This window comes from Crocodylus siamensis, chromosome 2, assembly GCF_052110815.1.
Source record: "Crocodylus siamensis isolate JL-2025a chromosome 2, ASM5211081v1, whole genome shotgun sequence".
Classification (NCBI taxonomy): Eukaryota; Metazoa; Chordata; order Crocodylia; family Crocodylidae; genus Crocodylus; species Crocodylus siamensis.
The window spans coordinates 229,337,995-229,359,032 of NC_143396.1; the positions used below are offsets into that span (position 1 = coordinate 229,337,995).

The 21,038-nt window shown below is 44.6% G+C and overlaps 1 protein-coding gene across 2 annotated transcripts in view; it reads left to right on the forward strand.

Annotated features, from left to right (window-relative positions):
• TTBK2 (tau tubulin kinase 2) overlaps positions 1-21,038 on the forward strand; it is a 206,603-nt gene that overhangs the window by 26,276 nt on the left and 159,289 nt on the right. For both annotated transcript variants that reach the window (XM_090033330.1, XM_090033332.1), the window contains exon 2: positions 17,703-17,862. In XM_090033330.1, the coding sequence (XP_089889456.1) occupies positions 17,794-17,862 (69 nt within the window). In that variant the 5' untranslated portion in view covers positions 17,703-17,793. The remainder of the gene's footprint in view (positions 1-17,702; positions 17,863-21,038) is intronic.

A 21,038-nucleotide genomic window follows, 5' to 3' on the forward strand; every position in this document is an offset into this window, starting at 1 on the left:
TGCACACAGTGGTGACCAAAGCTTTTCAGAGGTGTGTGAAGTAGCTTCTGTAAGGCACGTCAGCATATTTTGGCATGTGAGATGTTGGTTAATGTTTTATATGGCAAATAGCTTGACTGCCAGGAAATGTGGTACAAGTACCAAGTAACTAATTCACATAATAGATTGCATTTGGAGAAATAGAGCTTAGGCTGGTTTCTGTGTGTAGTAAACTTAAATCCTTCTTGTTGCTTCATCATCTTTAACATGTTCTCTTGTTTTCTAAAATAACTGCAACAAGTCTGTCTGCGTTGAAATGAATCAAAGTACCTTTCAAGTTGAATCTTCCCTTGTTGCCAATATTTGATGTTGGACTGCATCTGTGAAGGGACAGGAGGGTAATTAACAAGAATTCAATCTTATTCCAGTAAAAATCCATTTAGCTTCTGCACTTTATTGGTGAGTTCCAGGTGCTGGAGGGTGTTATGCATTCTGGCTATTTTTTTTATTATGAAATATCATAATAAATACGAACATACTCAGGAGTATATTTTCTACCCTGCTGAATGACGAAGCTGGAGGGAGCTTCCTTGCCTGTAGCAACCCAGCTCCAGCATAAGTTAAGGTTTCAAGGAAGCAGCTCTACTTTTATGGAGGACTGGGCATGGCTGAGCTCTACTGTTATGTCCATACCCTGCTCCAGGAGTGTTCCTGATATGCTCCCTGTTCCTCTTATGTTTGGGATAGATTGGGGCGTGGGTTTTTTAGGAAGTGTCAGAGCTGCCTTCCATCAGTTGTCTGTAATTGGGGTATCACCTGTGATGGCCATCTCCAGAGGCTTAAGGCTACTTTGCACTATACCCAGTCCTGAGAGGCATAACAAACATGATTCCAAATATTGTACATTACCTTTTATTCCTAACTCTGTGGAGGTAAACAACAATTAAAAACATTCTGACTCATGTCAATTAGGATTTTGTTCTTTGAATGGTATATACAAGTATCATACAACTAACTACCAGAATCCAAAATGACTTTGAATTTAAGTCCACCCCCCAATAAGTAGCTTTTATACATGGAAAATTATACATTTGTTATACTTTTCCATGTTATAGTATTGAATTATTGGAGGGTTGTCTTGGATTGGTCTCCAGCTGTGAGGGGGAGGCAACCTCACTCTTACAGCTTGTTTCCCCACTAATTTCCCCCCCCACCCCATGCCTGCATTCCTCTTGACTGTCCACTCTTTCCCACCCCCACCTTTGCCACCTTCCCCACTGCCTGCACCCCTGCCTTCTGTCCCATCTCCTTCTTGCGGCTAGCTCCCTTGCCTGCGCTGCTGCTGCGTCCCCTAACCCGTACTGCTGCCACATCCTCTGACCCAGCTGGTAGTGGTGTGAGAGGTGGGGATGGGACAGCAGTGCACACATACTCTGAATTGCACGGAGAATCAGGATGCAGCATGAATCAGTGGGTAGGGCAGCAGTCTGTGCTGCTGTCCCTTCCCCCGGTACACTGCCACTGATCAGGCAGCAGCACAAGTCAGGAGCTGTGGCAAAGCACGTGTGTGGAATCGGACAGCAGTGCATGCTGCTCAGCAGCAGTGCAGGTCAGGGAATAGGGCAGCAGTATGTGCTACTATTAAATCCCCTGACCCACGCTGCTTCATGATTTTCCCATACCCCCCAAACTGATTAGCAGCACACACTGCTGTCGCATCCCCCACCCCCTCTGAAGTGCGCAGCTACCCCACTCCATGCCTCATCGCAGACCCCTGCTGCCTTTTAATCCCACACCCTAACCTTGGGCCTAGATCCGCACTCACCACACTGCTGCTTACTCCAAGTGGCAGCATCAGTGGTAGCCCTGGCAGCTTTGGCTTTGGCCCCAGGCCGAGGTGTGCGCCCAGGGCCCAGTTGAAGCACAAGTACTCAAATCCAAGACAAGGCTTGTTTTCTTTTCTTGTGTTGACTGAGGGCAAAAACCTGCCTTGAATTTGAGTAAATATGGTACTACAAATTATTTCTGTGTTGGGTTTTTTTTTCCCCCCACAGCAGGAAATATTTACTAGCCTGACTTTATTCCTCTCTAAATAGTTGTTTGGTTATGCTGTTGTCTAAAGAAATTTGTCTTCTCTGATGATAATGCAAGATTGTTACTAGACAAGGAGAGAGGTTTTTGTTTTGTTTTTTGTTTTTTTTTAAGCCTGCCTGATTAAACATTGCTGACATCTCGAGCAAGATGCTGACAGTTTGGCTATAGATAATTTCCTGCTACCAAATTAGGTAGGGATTCCATCTGCTTTGCAAAGATTTTTATTTTCTGTAGGTAGTTGCTATGGAATATGTTTTTCCACATGCTTAATAGGGGTTCAGGCCAATAGAGTGGCAGAAAGACTTCATAGATATTTGCACATCCTAGGATAGTTCTATAGTGGTACCTGAATTGATCAATTTTTTGTTTTCTCATTGCTTCATATGTAATCTGTTCATGTTTTTAATATCTATTGAGCAAAGACAAGCGTTTGAATACATGCTGGGGGTGGGGAAATCATCAGTGATTTATGTGGATGTACTAGTGCAGCATTTTCCAACCTTTTGGTTCCAGGAGCACACTTACTTACTTGGGCCTCTCCCATCCCACAGCACACTGACTGAATGTGGCACGGAGGGTAGGGGGCAGAGGGGTGGCAAGCGGCTGGGCATGGAGTGGGGAGGTGGGGCTTGACTGAACACGGCACTTGGATGCAAATCACTGGCCGAAGCCATGCCCCTGTCTGTGTGTGTCCGTGGCAGCAGCAAGTGGGGGACTTGGATCCAGCCAGCAGGGGACATGGCTCCAGTCCAAAATTCCATAGCATCCTGGTTGGGAAATGCCGTACTCATGTACTGAATACTAATTTGTACTGAATACTATTTTTACATTTCTGGACCACCATAGTTACAGATAGCATTATGGCTGTACAACCTTTTGTGTCTTGTGAACACTGTCCTTGGTGGAACTTAATTTCTCTAAAGTACAGCTTGTATATCTCTTAAATGGTTTCCATCCTCTTCTTTGGTAGGCTCAGGCAGAGGCTAAATATCTGTAATAACTGCTTCTCTGTCTTTTATGGAGACTTTAGGTAGGATGGTAACCTTTTGACATCAGAAGTAGTTTTCACCTTGCCCTACTGTTGGTATAAGCTAAGTTTTGGATTCCCAGTCCAGGAGAATTCAGTCTGCCCCACTGGTTATGGTTTGCAAACTTCCAGTCTGGTTTTATTCTCAAAATGCAAAAAAACTATTTGCACATAGAGACACTATTTTTCACTCAAACCCACCCTTTAGATCTCTCCCCTCTTCTTGCCTCAGGGTAGAGCCCTGAGTCAGAATCACCTTTCTTTTTTATTTTTTAGTAGTAGAAGTATTTCCCTTAGACTCTCCTGCTTTTCTTTCCCTTCTCAGAAGCTCTTTTAAAACTTTTTCTAGGCTCTGTCCTGATCAATATCTACACTTTTTTCACGTGGGAATTGGACTGTGTCTAGAATGGGAATAGGGGCTGTCTCCATCTCCTTTAAAAGGGACCAGCCACTCTTAAAATTGTCCAGTGAGACTGATATTAGTGGTGAGCTAGCCCATCCTTTCTTTTTCTTCTTGCTTCCTTGTTTATTTTTATTCATTTGCATACTATTTTGTTTTCCTATGGCCTGATGTCTTCAGTCAAAGCAAATTCATAGTTGTTTCATAGATGTTGGGTCTGGAAGGCACCTCGGAAGATCAAGTCCAGTCTCCTGCCCCAGGAGCAGGAAGTCAGCAGGGATCATAGGATCCCAGCAAGATAAACATCCAGATACATTTTGAAGGTGTTCAGAATAGGTGCTTGAACCACCTCCAGCGGCAGTCTATTTCAAACCTTGGGGGCTCAGACAGTAAAGAAGTTCTTCCTGAAACATTCATGGTGGAGTTTGTGACCATTCGACCTTGTCATCCCTTGGGGCGCTCTGGTGAACAGATGTTCTCCCAGATCCCGGTGAGCACCCTGATAAACTTATAGGTGGCCACCAGATCACCCCTGAGCCTGCACTTTTCCAGGCTGAAGAGTCCCATGGCTTTCAGCCTGTCTTCATAAGGTCTGCTTTCCTGACCTCTGATCATGCGCGTGGCTCTCCTCTGCACCCTCTCAAGCTTCTCCACATCTTTTTTGAATTGTGGAGCCCAAAACTGGATGCAGTACTCCAACTGTGGCCTCATCAAGGCCATCATGTACAATGGGAGATGACGTACTGGGATTTGCTTGAGAAGCATCTGTGGATGCAAGCCAGCGTTTTGGTCACTTTACTAGCTGCAGCATTGCAGGCTCATGATCATCTTGTCGTCAGTGATGACCCCCAAGTCTCTTTCTTCCATAGTGCTAGACTAGCGTAGCACTGCCGAGCCTATAAGGATGCTGCAGGTTTTTCTTCCCAAGGTGGAGAACCTTGCATTTTTCAGTGTTGAACACCATCAGGTTCTCATCCGCCCATTTGCTGAGCCTGTCCAGGTCATCCTGGATCACCCGCCTGTCTTCTGGCATGGATGCTTTGCCCCAAAGTTTGGTGTCATCGGCAAACTTGGCCAGTCCACTCCTGACTCCAATGTCCACATCATTAATGAAGATGTTGAACAATATGGGTCCAAAGACAGAGCCCTGGGGGACGCCACTGGCCACAGGGCACCACAGTGATTGACTTCCATCAGCCACCACCCTCTGGGTCCTACCACAGAGCCAAATCCCCAGTCAGCGGATCGTGGTGTGGCCAAGGCCGCAGTTGGCCGGTTTTACTAAGGGGTGATCATGGGATATCAGATCAAAGGCTTTTTTGAAGTCAAGATATATGACATCAATCTCTTCTCCTTTGTCCAGGTGATGGGTCACCTGGTTGTAGAAGGAAATAAGATTGGTCAAGCAAGACCTACCCACAACAAACCCATGTTGGCTATCCCTCAGTATGTTGCCTTCAACCAGTCTGTCGAGACTGATCTCTTTGATAATCTTTTCTAAGACCTTCCTCGGGATACAGGTCAGGCTGATAGGCCTATAGTTTGCCGGATCCACTTTCCTCCCTTTCTTGAAGACGGGCACCATGTTGTCCTTCTTCCAATCTTCTCCTGGCACTCTGGTGAAGTGCCCATTCTTGAAGATTCATGCCAGGGGCTGAGCTACAATGTTAGCCAGCTCCTTGAGTACCCTGGGGTGTGAGCTGTCAGCGCCAGCTGACTTGAAGGTGTCCAGCCTCTCAAGGTGTTTCTTTACAAGGTCAGCATTAACGGGGGGTGGGGGTGGGTAAGGAATCTCCCTCACCTGGGACTCCGTGTCCTGTAATGGGCAGCGGTATCCCATGGGACTGGTGAAAGACCAATGCAAAGTACCCATTTAGCAAGTTGGCTTTTTCCCCGGTGTTGGTTGCCAGTTGTTGCATCTGGTTCAGCAGGGGTCCAGTGTTGCCCTTGCTTTTCCTTTGGCTCCCCACGTATCTAAAATAGGACTTTTTATTGTCCTTGATACTTGTAGCTAATTGGAGTTCCGTCACAGCCATGCCTTTCCTGGTTCTCTCCCTGCAGATCCAGACTAGTGCAGAGTATTTCTTCTTGGAGGTGGATCCAGTCCTCCATTCTTTGTAGGATTGTTTTGGTTTTTTTTTTTCTTTTCTTTTTAGACGCAGGAGGTCCGCTAGTTCCCTGGAGAGCCAAGGGGGCTGCTGTGTCCTTTTTCTGCCTTTCCTCTGAGATGGGATAGACTTTGCTTGTGCATCCAGGGTCACTCTTTTGAGGTGCAACCACTCGTCCTGAGCTCCCCTCCTCTTTTGGGTTGTGGCCCTCTAGTGCCTCCCTGATGAGCCTCTTGAGCTTGTCAGAGTCAGCTTTCCTGAAGTCTAGGACTTCTGTATTGCTGACTGACTTGCCAGCTTTATGGCAGATGGGGAAGGTGATCAGCTTGTGGTCACTGTCACCCAGCTTCCCTTCAATCATTAGGTTGCTGATTAGGTCGTCCCCCATTACCAGTACCAGGTTGAGCAGTGCTTTACCTCTTGTCTGCCCGTAGACTTCTTGAGTCAGGTAGAGGTCATCCATGCATGAGAGAAAGTGTGGCGACCGCTCGGATTTGGCCAAGCGCTCTTTCCCCCAAGATGTCTGGGTAGTTGAAGTCTCCCATGACAACCACGCACCAGGAGCATGCAGCCTCAGCCAATTCCCTGGTGAACTTCTTCCTGGTCAAGCTCTTGATCCTAGGTAGGAGGTCTGTAGCAGACTCCCACCATTGTGTCCCCTGTGCTGTATTTCTCATGGATTTTAACCCAGAAGGTCTCTAGTTGTACACCCTGGGCACCAATGTCGGCTTGCAGGGACTTAGCTTTCCTTGACATAGAGAGCTATACCCCCTGCCCCTTATGTCCACTTGATCCCTCCTGTACAGGGTATAGCCATCTATACGCATGGTCCAGTCATGGGTGGGAGTCCCACCAGGTCTCTGTTATACTTATGACATCATAGTTGTTTGTGTTAAGCAGGAGGACAAGTTCCTCCTGTTTATTGCCCCAAGCTCCTGGCATTTGTGTACAGGCAAGCAAGTGTCCCTTTGGGGACCCTTGCCTTGCCCACAGCTCGCTCCAGGGCTGGTACAGGGGTGGGCTCCTTTAAGTGCCTTGGCCTGCTGGCTTTACAAGGGTTGCTCAGCCAGCCAGCTGTGGCAGTAGTCCCCCAATCCCCCAGCAGGCTCAGTTTTTCAAGTGCAGTAGAGCAGGTCAGGCAGTCCAGAGGGGAGAGGTGGAGGCCATCCCTTCCCAGTAGCTCACTGCCTCTCTCGCCAAAGAGCGTACTGTGGTCATGGAAGCCAAGTCAGAAATGGACACTTGTAGCATAGCAGTTAAGTTGGTTATTAAAGAACATTTCTGGTAGTACATTTTTTGTTAAAACAGTAATGCACAAGATAAGTGCATGTAGCATGCTGTTTATTGCTGGTGATTTTAAAATGTTGAGCACTTCAATTTCAGCATATTCTTGGCTACTGACTTGCTTGCTCTAGAGGTCGAAGCATGTTCATCCTGTATGGCTTGCCACTTGACTACTAGGCTTGTCACTTTAAATAATCTGGAGTTCTGTCAATCCTTCAGTTAGTGAATCACACTCTGCTGCAATACCTTTTTAGTTTAAGAAGTCTATCTTGAACTCTTCCTCTCTTGTGTAGTTATCCGAATTCTATTTTAGAAGGATATTTTACCTTAAAATAGCTTTTCTTTAAGTTTTCTCATGGCTCTTAAGCCTACTAAGCTACAGAAACCTGACATGAATGCCACAGGCACTAAGTTATGGAATTTTTCTGACGTGACAATTTGCCCTTCAAAATTGACTTTCCTAGAATGCTTTACATCTGAAGAGCAATTCATTCAACAAGCAGATATCAATCAAAAGAAAAAGTTGTTCAAAGAAAATTTGGGTCATCTCAACCAGTAAGATGCAGCCTTAGTTTCCAGAATGCGTACACTTAAATCTTCAACATATTTTTCTAATATTTATGCTTATTTTAATTAATAATTATGACAGCAGCCATGTTGGGCTTTTGATCAGGTATATTATTGGATACATATACTTAAGATCATATGTGGACCAATGACTGTGAACCTCTGTCTTCAGAACTCAGCAATATATTTTGAGAAAGTACTTCTCAGTTTTTTTCACTATGTTCTTTTTTTTTTCCTGTTGAAACTGCAAATGAAGAATTAACCGCATGGGCAAGCAAGCTTGCAGGATGACATGCTTCAGCTGTTGAAAGTATGGATATTCGATATCTCAAAACATAGTTAAAGTATTTTTATGGCCCTGCCACATATACATAATTTTAATGGATCTTATGTTGGAACTACCAGTATCTGCTTACAGCATTTCTGTACAACAAATACTTTCTCTTTTTTCTTTTGTTTCTTGCCCAGCTACCATGCCATGCTGTAACAATTATCATAGCAGTTCTGAGTTTTTTAGGCCTTATAAACCTTCACCTATACCCTAGACTGCTGGTGGGAGCAGTAAGCTTCTTAGACAGTGACATATAAATAAATGGCATGGAAGTCATTTGATAAAATTAATGTGGATGGAGACTATAGTGAGAGATAAGGAAAGCTTATCAAGTTGTTGCCCAGCAGGTCATCTTTTGATAAGATGATTGTCACTCAAACCTAAGCCTTGTGCTCTATTCCTAGCACGTATTTTCCTTTGTTACACTTTTGCATCAAAGAGGTGATTCTAACCTGTCAGAGCCCAAAGACAATTGATTTAAAAAAAACAAACAAACCCAAAAAACAAAACTTGAACATGCCATTGTTTTTAACAGCTTTGTTACTGAGAGGTTAATATTATTGCTTGTTCTTTCATTAAATAGATTAAGTAGATTTGGGAATGTTGAACTTTACCATTAGGCAGGTACACTGCCTGGTGCTGGCAGAGAATATTGTCAAGATTAGTGTTTTAGACCTAGTACAAAAATCTTGATAGGATTAGAAAAAAGTCTTTCAAAATCCTGACTATGCATTGTTAATGATCTCCCTCTAGCAGGTATCTTGTCATCCTTGCTTTATGATTCATAACCCTGTAATAGAGGCTCTGTCTGGCTTCTTACACCCTGCCAATAAAGGACCTTTGGGGAAATAAATAATTGTAAAGTCCTGTTTGAGCGCACACAGCATAAGAACAGAGATGTAGTGTTTGAATGATTTTGAACATGTTAGTTTTTGATCAGGTTTCAGTATACCATGTTTTTTCAGTTGTGTATTCTATATTTAATTGCATATTGCAGTATCTAGGCACAGGTTGCATTTACCTTCCCTGACTGCAATTAGAATGCATATAAAGAGGAGATCCTCCTACAGCAGTGGCTCAATCAATCAGAGCCTGTCAAAATGAAGCTTGTAGAAAAAATGAATATAAATATGCTCTAGAATCCTTTTTTCTGCTTTCCCTTTGTGATTCTGTGTGATGTATGTACACCTTGCATAACTGGCATTGTACAGTTGCTTTAGCAAAGGCTTAAGATTTTTTAAGAGTCTAGTCCTGGGGCATTTCTCCATGATCCAAGGCAAAGATATCAAAGGTAGTTTTGCACACATGGGCTCCCAAGCTAGATGTAAAATAGCTGTATTCTGCAGTACTAGTTAGCATAGGTACAGCACTTTTGGGCCTGCTAGCTAGATGTTGGAGGCTTCTTTTACCCCTAGTTTCACTCTTCCAATTCTCAAATTTCCACCAAGATCAATATAATTATGTCCATTGATTCTTGGCATATTGCCTGGAATTTTGGGTTTAATTGTTTGTGGCACTCTAACGTTACTGTGTTACAGACCTACAAGAACGAGCTACTGCTTTGGTCTGGCAACCAGTTGACAGCTGCAGCTTTGTACGTTGAACCAGTAGGTCCTCATTGTCAAAGGTCATGTGGAGCTATGGAAAAAAAATGCCACCCTAGCTGATTGATTGTCTTTTTTGTCTAGCCATAGTTGCGTCCTCCCTGCGTAAACTGGAGGTGTCCATATTCTCCTACTTGGACAATTGACTAATCATGCAATGCAAGTTATTAATAGTAGAATTAGTATGGATAATACTTTGGAGTGTCAGAAGATTGATTTGCCATCATTTGGCATTTAAAGTTAGTAGGATTGTTGATAACAGATGCAACGTCCTAACTTTTATCTCCAGTAGACAACCTGTGTAAAGGTTATAAAGGTATTATTTCAGTTACGAGGTCCCAGCTTCCAAATCATGCTGTTATTGCAGTACTGTGTTACCATCAAAAAACCTCAATCGCCTAATGCAGGGGTGTCAAATGATGGCCCGTGGGCTGAATCGAGCCCACTGATAGTCTGGTGAGCTTCTGGAAGTGCATACCATTGGCTTTGCACTGCTGCACGTGCCTGGCACTGCAGACCAGCCAGAGTTTTGTGTGATTGGGCAGTGGCACAGAGCTGGGGGGGTGTGGCTGCATGGAAATGCTTTTAGTCATCAGTGCTAGGGGTGTGTTCAAACCATGCTTGTATAACACTTAGCCCTTCTCCTGTGCTGTATATTTTCAAAGAATTCTGCAAAAAGTATTTATTGTAACACTGGTTTTAGGTACTTGCAGAATAGGCCTGCTATTCCTATGCCGAGAGTGAATGCTTAATGTAAATGAGCAAATTAAGGGTTTCTTTGAAGAGGCTGTCATGAAAGGTACATTATAATAAATGGTGTGAAAAAAACACAACTGACCTCTGTATTAGTGACTGGGGCATGAGCAGTTGGGAATGGTCACCTGACATACAGGCAGAGTCAGAGCCAGGTTTTCAGGGAGCTGGGGGTCTGGAGATGCCAGAAGTCAGAAGTGGAATCAGGAGCCAAAGCTGGAGTCAGGATATGCCAGGAGTCAGAACCACAGTCAGCTAGCATTCAAAATCAGAGATGCAATAGGTGAAGCAGGAAGCACAAAAAGGTCAGGTGCATATACCTAAGTCTTTGCCTGGACAGAGTGCTGCAGGCTGAGGCTCAGGATGGAGTACTGCAGGCTTTAAACTTTAAAGTCTGGAGTGGGTACAGCCTGTTGCGTGTGACTTCTGGATTAGCTACTCTGCTCCCCTGGGACCAACGAGGCCCAGGGCATTGATCCAGGCTTGCTGCAGGTGAGGCCTGTTCCCCTGCAGCCTCAGGGGATGAATTGCCTTGATTCTCTGATTGCCCTGGCTGAGCCCAGAGCAACTGTAGTTCAGATTTCTTTTTACCATTAACTTACTGTAGACTTAAAACAGAAATGTAGTTTTTTGGCTGATTTACATTACAAATTTTCTTTTGGTCTCTGGTAGATTTGGGGAATTGATAAGGATATAAATTTGTGTTTGAGTTGAGAAGGTAAGTCTTGGTTGGAAGTGAATTTAAACTCTGTTTTTCTTATTTGTAATGAGGTCCACATATCCCAAAGAATGGATCTCTGCTCAAGGCTGCCTTGGAAAAAGACCAAGCATATTAATCATTGGCAGGCATAACTAGGACAGGGAGACTAGGAATGCTGCTTTTGGTGAGGTGGAGAGGGGCAGAAAAAATGCTACCACTTCAGCTGTACAATCCTGTTTAGTGGCACCACAGCAGCCAGAATTCATGGCTGGCCTTGTGATGCAGTTGGTCTAGGCACCTGGCTGTGTTACACCTGTGGTGGCAGGGAATTAGTGGCTCTGCCACCAGCAGTCTTAGAGGCAGGCAGGCAGGCCACGTCTTAACTATTGCAGAACAGATTTGTAGGGGGTAGGGGGAAAAAAAGCTTGTTTAAAATTTCCAGGTCATCAGGATCTTACTTTCATGGTGAGGCAGTGCCCTTTCTTAAACTTTTGCATCTTGCTGCCAGAAACTGCTGCTTGCACCTCCTCTGCTGATTTTGACTTCCTGTCTGGAGATTTGAAGAGACCCTTTCAAGTGCATAGACTGGAACAGGATTTCCTTCAGCCCCCTCACTCCCTCCCTTCCCCCCCCCCCTTTTTTTCAAGCAGGATGGGTCCCAGGAAGCAGTAGCAGCACTTCAGCAGCAAAATCCCTTGGTGTAGCCCAGGCTCTGGATTCAGCACAAGTGAGTGCCTTCTCTGACACATAGCTTGAAGCAGAGTACAAGATGTCCAGGGAAACTTCTTGCTCAGCCTCTTACTCCCATGTCCGCTACCCCAACTTTTGACTGCGGAGCAGCTGCCCAACCCCTCCCTCCGTACTGTTGTAGGGGCAGGAAGCTACAATTAGGAATGCAGACATTTAAAAAAAGCCTGAATCCTCTCTTCTTACTGCCCGGTCTTTCTGTGGCTCCGGGTTACTTTCAGCTAGTAATGTCAGCTCAGCTGTGGTATCTGGAAACAAGTCAGTGATTCCCTTTAAACTTCTAGTGTTGGAGCATGTGCTTCTGGGATGAGTTCAGTGCAGGCCCAGAAATCTTTTGAATAGAGTTTAGGACCTTGGAAAGCTCCTTCTGGACCTTGACAAGCATAAACTTTGAGACTGAACTTACTTTTTAAAGTCTGGAGTGGTTTGGGGGGAAGGGGATGGACCTGTGAGGTTCCTCTTCTTCTTGGTCTGAAGAGGATGATCAAAGAGGACATTAATAAAATAATCTTGCTGGTGTTCACAAACTTCTAGATGTCCTGACAGAGGAAAGCTGAAAGGAAAGAGACAGAGCTCCTGATACTCCTCCTCCTCATTGCAAAGTATAAGTGCAAAGCAAATTTTGCCTTTTGATCATATAAATTCACAAAGTGCAGGAGTATGAGTTTCCTTAGCTCACTTTCATAGATACAGGATGGGTAGACATGATTTCTTGAGTTTTTTCCTGATCACCCTCTCTAATGCAGCACTGGAAAATTCATGCAGAAATAACAGACCTGGGCTGTTTCTTCTAAGTTTGTATGTACCCCAACTCCTAAACAAAGGAAAATCCTTCTTGCTTAAGAGGAGAAGATAAATGCTTCTAATTAGAACTGGAAACTCAAATATTAAAATTAAAAGACTTTGAGGATATTGGGGCTCAGACCTCATCTCTTGCTATTGTGGGTGGCAGGCGGGAGGGGAAGCGCTCTTGGCTTTGCACTTGGTGGTGGCAGTCAAGCTGTGCCCAGGTTCTGATGAACAAGAGAAGAGGTGCTGGCTCCTACCCTGGGGGTCTTTAAGACAAGGCTAGACAATCACCTTGCTGGGGTTGTTTGACCCCAGTACTCTTTTCTGCCATGGCAGGGGGTCGGACTTGATGATCTGCTCAGGTCCCTTCCGACACTGCTAACTATGAAACTATGAAAAGTTGTCGTTAGCCTTCTGAGCACTTTAAAGCTATGATTTAGGTCCTCAGTTGTTGTAGGTGAGCTAACTCTATTCCCCCTCTGGCACCTTGGTGTGTAATAAGGGGATATGTTGCCCTACCGAAAAACTTGAAAAAGTGTGGGATTACTGTCCTTAGCTGCTACAGTGAGTCCCCATGTGCTAATGTCCTCACTTTTGCTTACAGCTTCTGTGGAGGTCACCATGCCTTGCCACCTTCTGCATGTTTTAACTCCAGCAGATGTTTAGGGAATGATATGATTTACAGCAGCCTAGATACAGAAGATCTGGCAAGCAGTAACAAGCTTCTTCATTTCTTTCCATGTCATATTCACCTTCCTGGCCTTCATATAGAAGGCTAAAAGTTTCCTCAGTGTACATTTTCCTGATATCACCACCAGAAATAAATGTGCCTGTTTTCATGGTGATAATGAACTTGGGATTTCTAACTGGGAGAGAGAATTTTGTGAGTGGTCTTTTCTATAAGCAGGTTCTTTGCAGACAAGTCCAGAACGGCATCAACTCAACTTATTTTTCATGCATAAATATTGTGTAAAGCCAAAAAAATAAATAAATTGGAATTGTCATGTTTTATCCCAAGTGCCCCTGTACACTTCTGTAATCAGTGCTGACATGGGCAAACAATATTGCAAGTTTTTCTCAGTCTGGTTTAAAAACAAAAAAAAAAAAGCAAACTGTAGTATCTCAACAGACCTGTGAAAAAATCAAAATTTGCAATAGAGATCGTAAAATCCACACTAGCTGCTAGCGATGAAAGGGGTATACAGTATTGGTAGAGTTGGAGGCTACTTGGTTCTGAATCCCAATTTGATAGTTTTATGGATGTTTCCTGTACTTTGTTCTCAGAAGTGAATTCCGCAGGACCAAGTCCTCATCCTTTGGCTTATCTCTAGTATCACGGAAGCCTTTGAAAATGTAGGTAGTGTTAATAGCAGCCCTCCAACAGATCCAGTCAAACAGGAAGGAATCCACATCTACCACTTCCTCCTCACTCAAACTTACTCACAGCTACTGCCACAGTTTTTTTTTGACTGTCAGTGCTGTTTCACTGGCTCCCTCATCTTGGAGTGGAAACAGATGCTGTCTTCCTACAGAGTTTCTTATTGAAGGAAATACTGGAGAAGCTGAGAAGACTTATCAAAATAGCTTCTCAAGGGACATATCCATTCATACGTTTTTTCTCTTCTAAGATCAGTGTTCTGTGTGGATATTCTTTGTGGGGTGTGCTTGCATTAGACCTCTACAGAGCTTCTTACTTTTTTTCATTTGTATTATCTGCTTGCCAGCAGAAGACTTTCACTGCAGGAACACTTTCAAATCTGAGTCAGAGTAGATTCAAACCAGGCTTTCTAATAGACAAAGCCACCTGGTCAGATATTGTCATAGATATAAGTCTTGGGCACTCGCATGATATAAAGGACTGCCCCTAGAAACTGGTCCAAATGAAAGCAATTGCAGTATAAACTAGCAGGAGCTAGGGACAAAGGCTCTGTTCCCTCTCATGTGCTGATTTTGACAGACACCACATCAAACCATGTCAGATGTTAAAAGACAAAAGGGAACAACAGTGACAGGGAGGATTTTTACTTGTTGCTGACTTGGGTGAAGGAAAATCTGGTGTCGGCTTGCTCTGTTCACACCCAAGGGGAAAGTGAAGGTTATGCCTATTAGGTTTAGCAGGCATAACTAGAGACCATGCAGAGAAACAACAGTACTCCCAAAGGTGTTTTTATTCCATAGTAAAGGAATTTGGTTTCAACAATAGATCTGTTTGCGTCCTACTTGCAATTACATCTTCAGTAGCAAGAGTTCATTCCATCACTCCTGTGGACACTTTGTAGACCAGAAAGACTGTAGAAAGAAAATGGCAAGGCAGCCACACAGTCATTTCTTTCTTCCTCCTTCAGATGGTACAGATGAGACTGTTATAATCTGAGGGAATTTTCAGTCAATAGGTGCTCTTGCTGTAGTGTTACAGTGACTATTGTGAAATGATGCCTTTTTTACTGTCTGCACATACATGTATATAGCTCCCAATCTGAGTGGGCATATGGTGAAAAGCCTGGTGTTATGGATAAGAATAAGAAAATTTAGCTGCACCTTTCTGGAAAATTTCCCTTTTTGGAGTGGTGCATTCCAGATGTCCAACCTATCAAAGAATGGGTTGTTTAATTGAGAAGGTAACAGATAAGTAATTGGCACTCGCAATTTGTTGTTTATTCAACTCTTGCTTCAGGATGCTTGTTCTGTTTAGTCTCAATGATTCATCTTTTCTCAGTGATACAGAGCAGTTAAAGATTTCCTAAAACATGGAAATATCTTAGATGGCAGTTTCTCAGAAGTGGAGGAATACACCTGCTATTTTGAGTTGACAGAAAGTTTTTTTGATTTGCCTTCTAGGCTGCAGAAAGCAAAGACCCAGTATCATGTATCTGTAGACCTTATTTTTTCCAGAAAGGAAAATTTCAGGTAAAGCACATGTACATTTTTTGTAATTTTTATATTTATAGACAATTAATAGCAGTATGGTAGACAAAATGTATCCTTATTTACCCCAATCCAAGATGAGGTTTTTTCTCCCTCATTCAACTTGATGCAGAGGGGTGAAGGTGGGGAAGAAGCTCCTCACCTTGGAATTGAGTACATGGCTGGTCAAATTGAGTACCTGGGCTCAGGGTCAGAGCTGCAGCCACTGCCCCTTCACCTGCCCTGTGCAACCTCTGTTCCCACTCAAGTTCCCGGTCACTTCTTCTGCCTGCTTTCTCTCCCCCACACTGCTGCTTACCTTCAGTTGCAATTCTGTCTTTGTGAGCACAGACCAAATGGTAGCTCCAGCCCACTTCTGACAAGGCCGCACCAGTGGCGGCAGCTGCAGCCTTGGTTCCTGCTCCAGGTCTGACCCAGTCTCAGGGCCAGAACTGCAGCTGCTGCAGCCACTGCTGACTGGCTAGTTGGAGCCACCATGTACTCTGTGCCATGAGCTGGTGCAGGGCTGGAGCCATGACTAAGGGTAATTGGAAGGGAGGCAGGGTAGTGGGGAAAGTGCGGTTGGGGCAGCAGAAGAGATAAGGGGCAAGGTGAGGGGAAGGGCAGGGACCAAACACCAGTGGGCAACAGGCACTATGAGTGGGCAAATGCAAGGGACAGGTGTGTGGGGGAGGGGGCAGGAGTCAGGCCAGTTGACACTCCCATTGCCTGCTACCCCAACATGCATCCCTGCCACTGCTTTCTCTGCTGCAGTGGAGGGGAATGAATTAAGACCATCCTCCAATATGGCTCTAAATATGAACTTTAAATATAAAAAATTATAACAAGCTCCTAAATTTTCTGTGTATAGAATCAAATTATTGTCGGGGGAGGAGGTGTTCTTAAATTTGTAATCTTCTTGGATTTGAGTAAATATGAAATTACCTACAAGGATTTGACTAATGCAACATTCCAAACTCTTTTGCAAACTGGAAATTATATTGTATATTCAAGTTTACATTCATAAATGAGCATTATTTTGATACTAGATTCAATATATTTAACTTTGTCCTCAAACTGTGAAACTGCTGCAGGCTCTTGTAATGACAACATAGCTGTAATACAGAAATTGCCAGAAGGGAAGCTGGGTTTTGGCAGCAGAATAGGAGACAGTTGGAGCTTTTTGCACCTGGGAAGCTGTAAATGGTGATAGGATTCTTGGCATGCATGAGCTTAAGGCAAGAAGATGCAATATGGCATTGATTATATTTAGGTTTTTTTATTTGGAAGATTTTCTTTGCAACCAAGAGGGCTGGAGTTAGGTCAAGGTTTTAGAACACTTCTTTTCTCTTTTACCTGTATCAATAATTGACTGGCCAAATTGTGCCCTGTGGTTTTTTGTTTTTGTTTTTGTTTTTTTCCCAAAGGAGTTTAGGGCTCACAGCTTAAGATGACTTAAACATTTTCAGATTAGGTAGAGATTCATGGGAGGCACATGCATTTGGTGACAAAAATAGCTTTACATAGATTCAGAGGTAGGTTAATAAATTGAAAGATGAACCTGACCTTCAGCTGATTTGTCAGTGATCTGCGTTTATGTTACATTGGGCCAGAATGCCCAAACTTGGCACGGTTGGACCTGTTTAGTAATGGAAGGGTAAGATCTCCATTAAACTGGTTGCTAATTGGATAGAAAAGCTAAAGAGAACCTTCTCCTGGTGTCAGTGTTACACTCAGAACCTAAGAAACTTTGTTGGTTTTTTAAATCCTTTTTTGAATGAGCAATATAAACCTAGATCTTGCCTGTTTGTGATTATATTTAGTGGCTTCAGTTTATTTATAGCATTTTCATGTACTGCATAGATATTAAACACAGGTGGCAAGACTTCTTTTGCTGTTGTCCATGTAGTAAACCAGTGGAGGCCAACCTTTCAGGCAGACATGGCACAACTTAGCCCTGCATCCTGCTTAGGTGTCACTCTGATACCTTTCCCTTGCCTGATCCGTTGCTCTGTTTTTTGCTTCCTGGCATATTTGCTGCTATGCTGCCTGGCCCTCTGATTAACCATGTGCCACATAGAAAGGCTGCCCATGCCACTTGTGGCACATACATGCCACAGGTTGGCCGTTCCTTCATTGAACTGCTGTATTGCCCATACTTAAAATTTTTCGTTCGTCTAATTGTGCAGATTAGTATAATGCAAAATTGTAATGCATATAAACTACAATTTTATGTATGTATAATAATAAATAAGACTACTGACACATACCACACTGTAGAATTTAAAATGCCTGAAATAGCAACAGGCATTAGAGCTTTAAAATATTGACATCCTGAGGTTTTATTTGTGAGTTTAATTGTGCAGCTGTAACTACATTTAATGAACTCCTCTGTGCTGATTTCTGTTTCTTTAGCCTCAGGTTAAATGGAAGCCACCTCTGGGAACTAGTTGATCTGTACTGACGTAGACTCTGCATAGCGACTACATCGCATCAGGAGGTTGCAATGAGTGGAGGAGGGGAGCAGCCAGACATCCTCAGTGTGGGAACTTTAGTCAAAGAAAGATGGAAAGTGGTGAGTGTCTTTTTTTCCCCGCCCCCCCATCTTTTTTTTTAATGTAACTTGCTTGATTATCAACATTTACTTGCATCATCCCTTATCCCGTTTTTCTTTTCTAGTACTTATGGTTGTAACGAGTGGGCTGTCCCTAAGCTGGTCCTGAATGTTGACCCATCCACTTTTCTAGGGCAGTATCCTCACCTGCCACACCTTTTGATTTAACTTAAGTTGTTCCCAGGTGGGAGGCTGCTCATTTAATTGCCCTGATGCCAAGGGCTAATACATGGCTCCTAACCTCCCTTTCTACTGTGTCTGCCATCTGCAAGGCATGTTTGTGACAGGAGTATCTCCACTGGAGCCTCTCTGTTGGTGGCTCCGCCTTCTATCTTGGGCTAACTGCCTGCTTACTCGCCTGCCATGCCTTTATCTTAAATGATTGAGTGATGTAATTAGTGGGAGGCTGCCCACTTTATATGCCTGGTGCCAGGGGTGCTATCTGCGGCTCCTTTTCCTCTGCTACACCGCAGCCCAAGCCTCGCAGATGGTACTTGACATGGTTTGCCCTATGTCTTGGCCCCCTCTCACTCTGGGGCTTCCCAATGCCCCCTCTTGCTCCGGGCCTGGGGTCAATGCACCCCCAAAAGCTGTGCCCTCTATGGCGCCAGGGTCCCCATGCTACCGTAGAGCTCCTGTGAGGCCTGCTCCAACCCCTAATAGCCTCACTCAGTCCTCCATTTAAAACAGTAAACACAAAACATAAAGCCCCTAGGCTATAACATAAAACTACACTGTCCAGTCAAAACAATGTTCTATCCCTACTGGGAAAATTCTCCAACTCATAGTCGCAACTAGGGGATGCTCATGCAGTCTATCTTCTCCTTTCTCTCTGCACTGGCTGAGCTCTCCCCTCCCTGGCCACCAGAAGGGAACTATTCTCCTGGCCTCATGCTTAGGCTTAAGAAGGGGCCAAGCCCTGCCCCTTCCTGTCAGCTGATTCCCTTGGTTCCCCTAGGGACCAGCACCTGTGCTGCCTTAGTGACTGGTAGTTGAGCCTCCCCCTTCTCACCACTAGGGGTCTCTCCTGAGCCATTTCTGCTTGTAGGTGTAGGGTACCCAAGTGCTCTGCGACAGCATCCCTATCCACAAACTCTCCTGGCCCCTTAGCTGGGCCACAGTCAGCCTAGAGTTGGCCTCAGGCATCCTCAGACCTACCTGGGCCCCGGTGCCCACACTGGGGCGTCAGTCTTTCCACATCCCCACACTAGGGCTTCTGTGCCTAATGCCCCTTGGGCCTCAGGCCTCACTCGGTGGGCCTGGGCCCTGTATTTTTTCTGTTGGGGTATACTTCCCTAGCCTTTCCCTTCCACGAGAGGCAGTGGAGGCTGAGGCTTTCTGGTGCCCATACTCGCCCTTCACTGGGGAGGCACAGATGTGGCATTTCCTGGAGACTACCCTACCCCTAGAAGCCCCATTGCACCATCTGCCCCAGCAGGGTAGTTTTAGGTCATGCCCCAGGAACAGGAACCTCCTCCATCCCCATAGATCCTTTCCTGAATCTCCCAAGCTGTTCTGGGAGCAGCAGATCTCCAGTTGGGTGATGTTGTTCCTTTGGCTACCCTACAGCAACTGCCAGCTCTGCTTTTGGGGCCTAGCCTTGTACTCGGATTCCCAGCCTCTCCACCAATCAGGTGGCCTCCTGTCTAACATGTGCCTGCTGGATTGGGCCTGTTCCCACCTGCAGGTTGCTTACTTCCTGCTCAAACCCTTTAAAGTGGCAGGCACAACCTGTGCTCTGCCACAGTGGTGTACTATCACAAACCCCTAATCTCTACTAACCTATGTGATTTCTGTTTTAAAAAGTTCAGTCGTACATGAAATAAAGGTGGGGTATTTTTATGTCAGTTTAAAAAAGAGGGGTTTCTGTTGTTGGGTTCGTTTTTTTTGACTCGGTTTCAAAAACCCTTGACACCCTAAGGATGAGATTGTGGTCTGGATCGAGCAGATGTTATTCCTGAGTGAGCTCCAGTTAGGAATGTGGATTTAGAAGGATTTCCTGGGACCAGTGAGCTGACATGTCGTATAATCCCTTGTATGAAACTGATAAAACTTCATCTTAAAACTGTTTAGCTGTTTTGCCCCTACCCCTTCAAGTAGACATTCCAGACCCTCATTTGCTAGAAGCCTTCTAATTTTTTTATTTTTATTTTTTTTGGCCTAAATTTTATTCATTACTAGTTTATAGCCATTTTTTCTTGTGCCAACACTGGCCTTTAGCTTAAATGTCTTTTTCACCTCTTGGGTGTTAACCTGGCTCCAGAAAGTGTTTGTATAGCACAGGGGTGTCAAACTCTCCTGGACCCTTGAGCCAGAGGAATGCCAAAGGGGCCAGTTTGCAAGCCGGATTGGGCTCCAAGACTCCACCCCCCACATGCCAGTTACAGCACCTGGTCCAGCTGCTCTGGGCTCCATGCTACATGTGGTGCTGCAGGCGTTGTGTGTAGCACAGGTCCTGGATTGGCTGGATTGGGTGCTGCATGTGGCACAAATCCCAGATCAACCAAAACAAGTGCTGTTTGGTAGTCTGGCCATGGTGGGTGCCACATGTAGTATAGGTCCTAGACTGGCTGGAGTGGGCACCATTTACAACACGTGGCAGCTGCCCCCACCAGACTGCCATGTGACACCCATTCCAGAATCTGTGCTACATGCAGCACATGTCCTGGACTGGTAGGGTGTGGGGTGCACTGCCTGTGACAGATCCCAGAGTGGCTGGAATGGAGGATGTCTGGTACATGTTCCAGGCCCTGACCATGAGGCTGGGCAGGTGCATGTGGATCATCTCGCTCCCTGGGCCAGCTCTGGGGGCTAGATGATGGGACACCATGAACCAAATCCAGCCCACAGGCTATATCTTTGAGACTTCTAGTATAGTGCAATTTATATCCCCCATCAACTTTCATTTTACTAGGCTAAATAAACCACAACCTTTTTTTTTAATTTTCTCATAAGATAGGCTCTCATTTTTCCTGATCATGACTTGTCTGAGTTGGTTCAGGTTGAATTAATCTCTTGTGATCAGAAGTATCAACAGTGCTTTGTACAGTGACCTTAATAGTTCCCCATCTTAACTAGAAATGTCTCTTCTGGGACATGCCAGGTTCACACTTAGTTTTTTTCACAGCCTTAACATA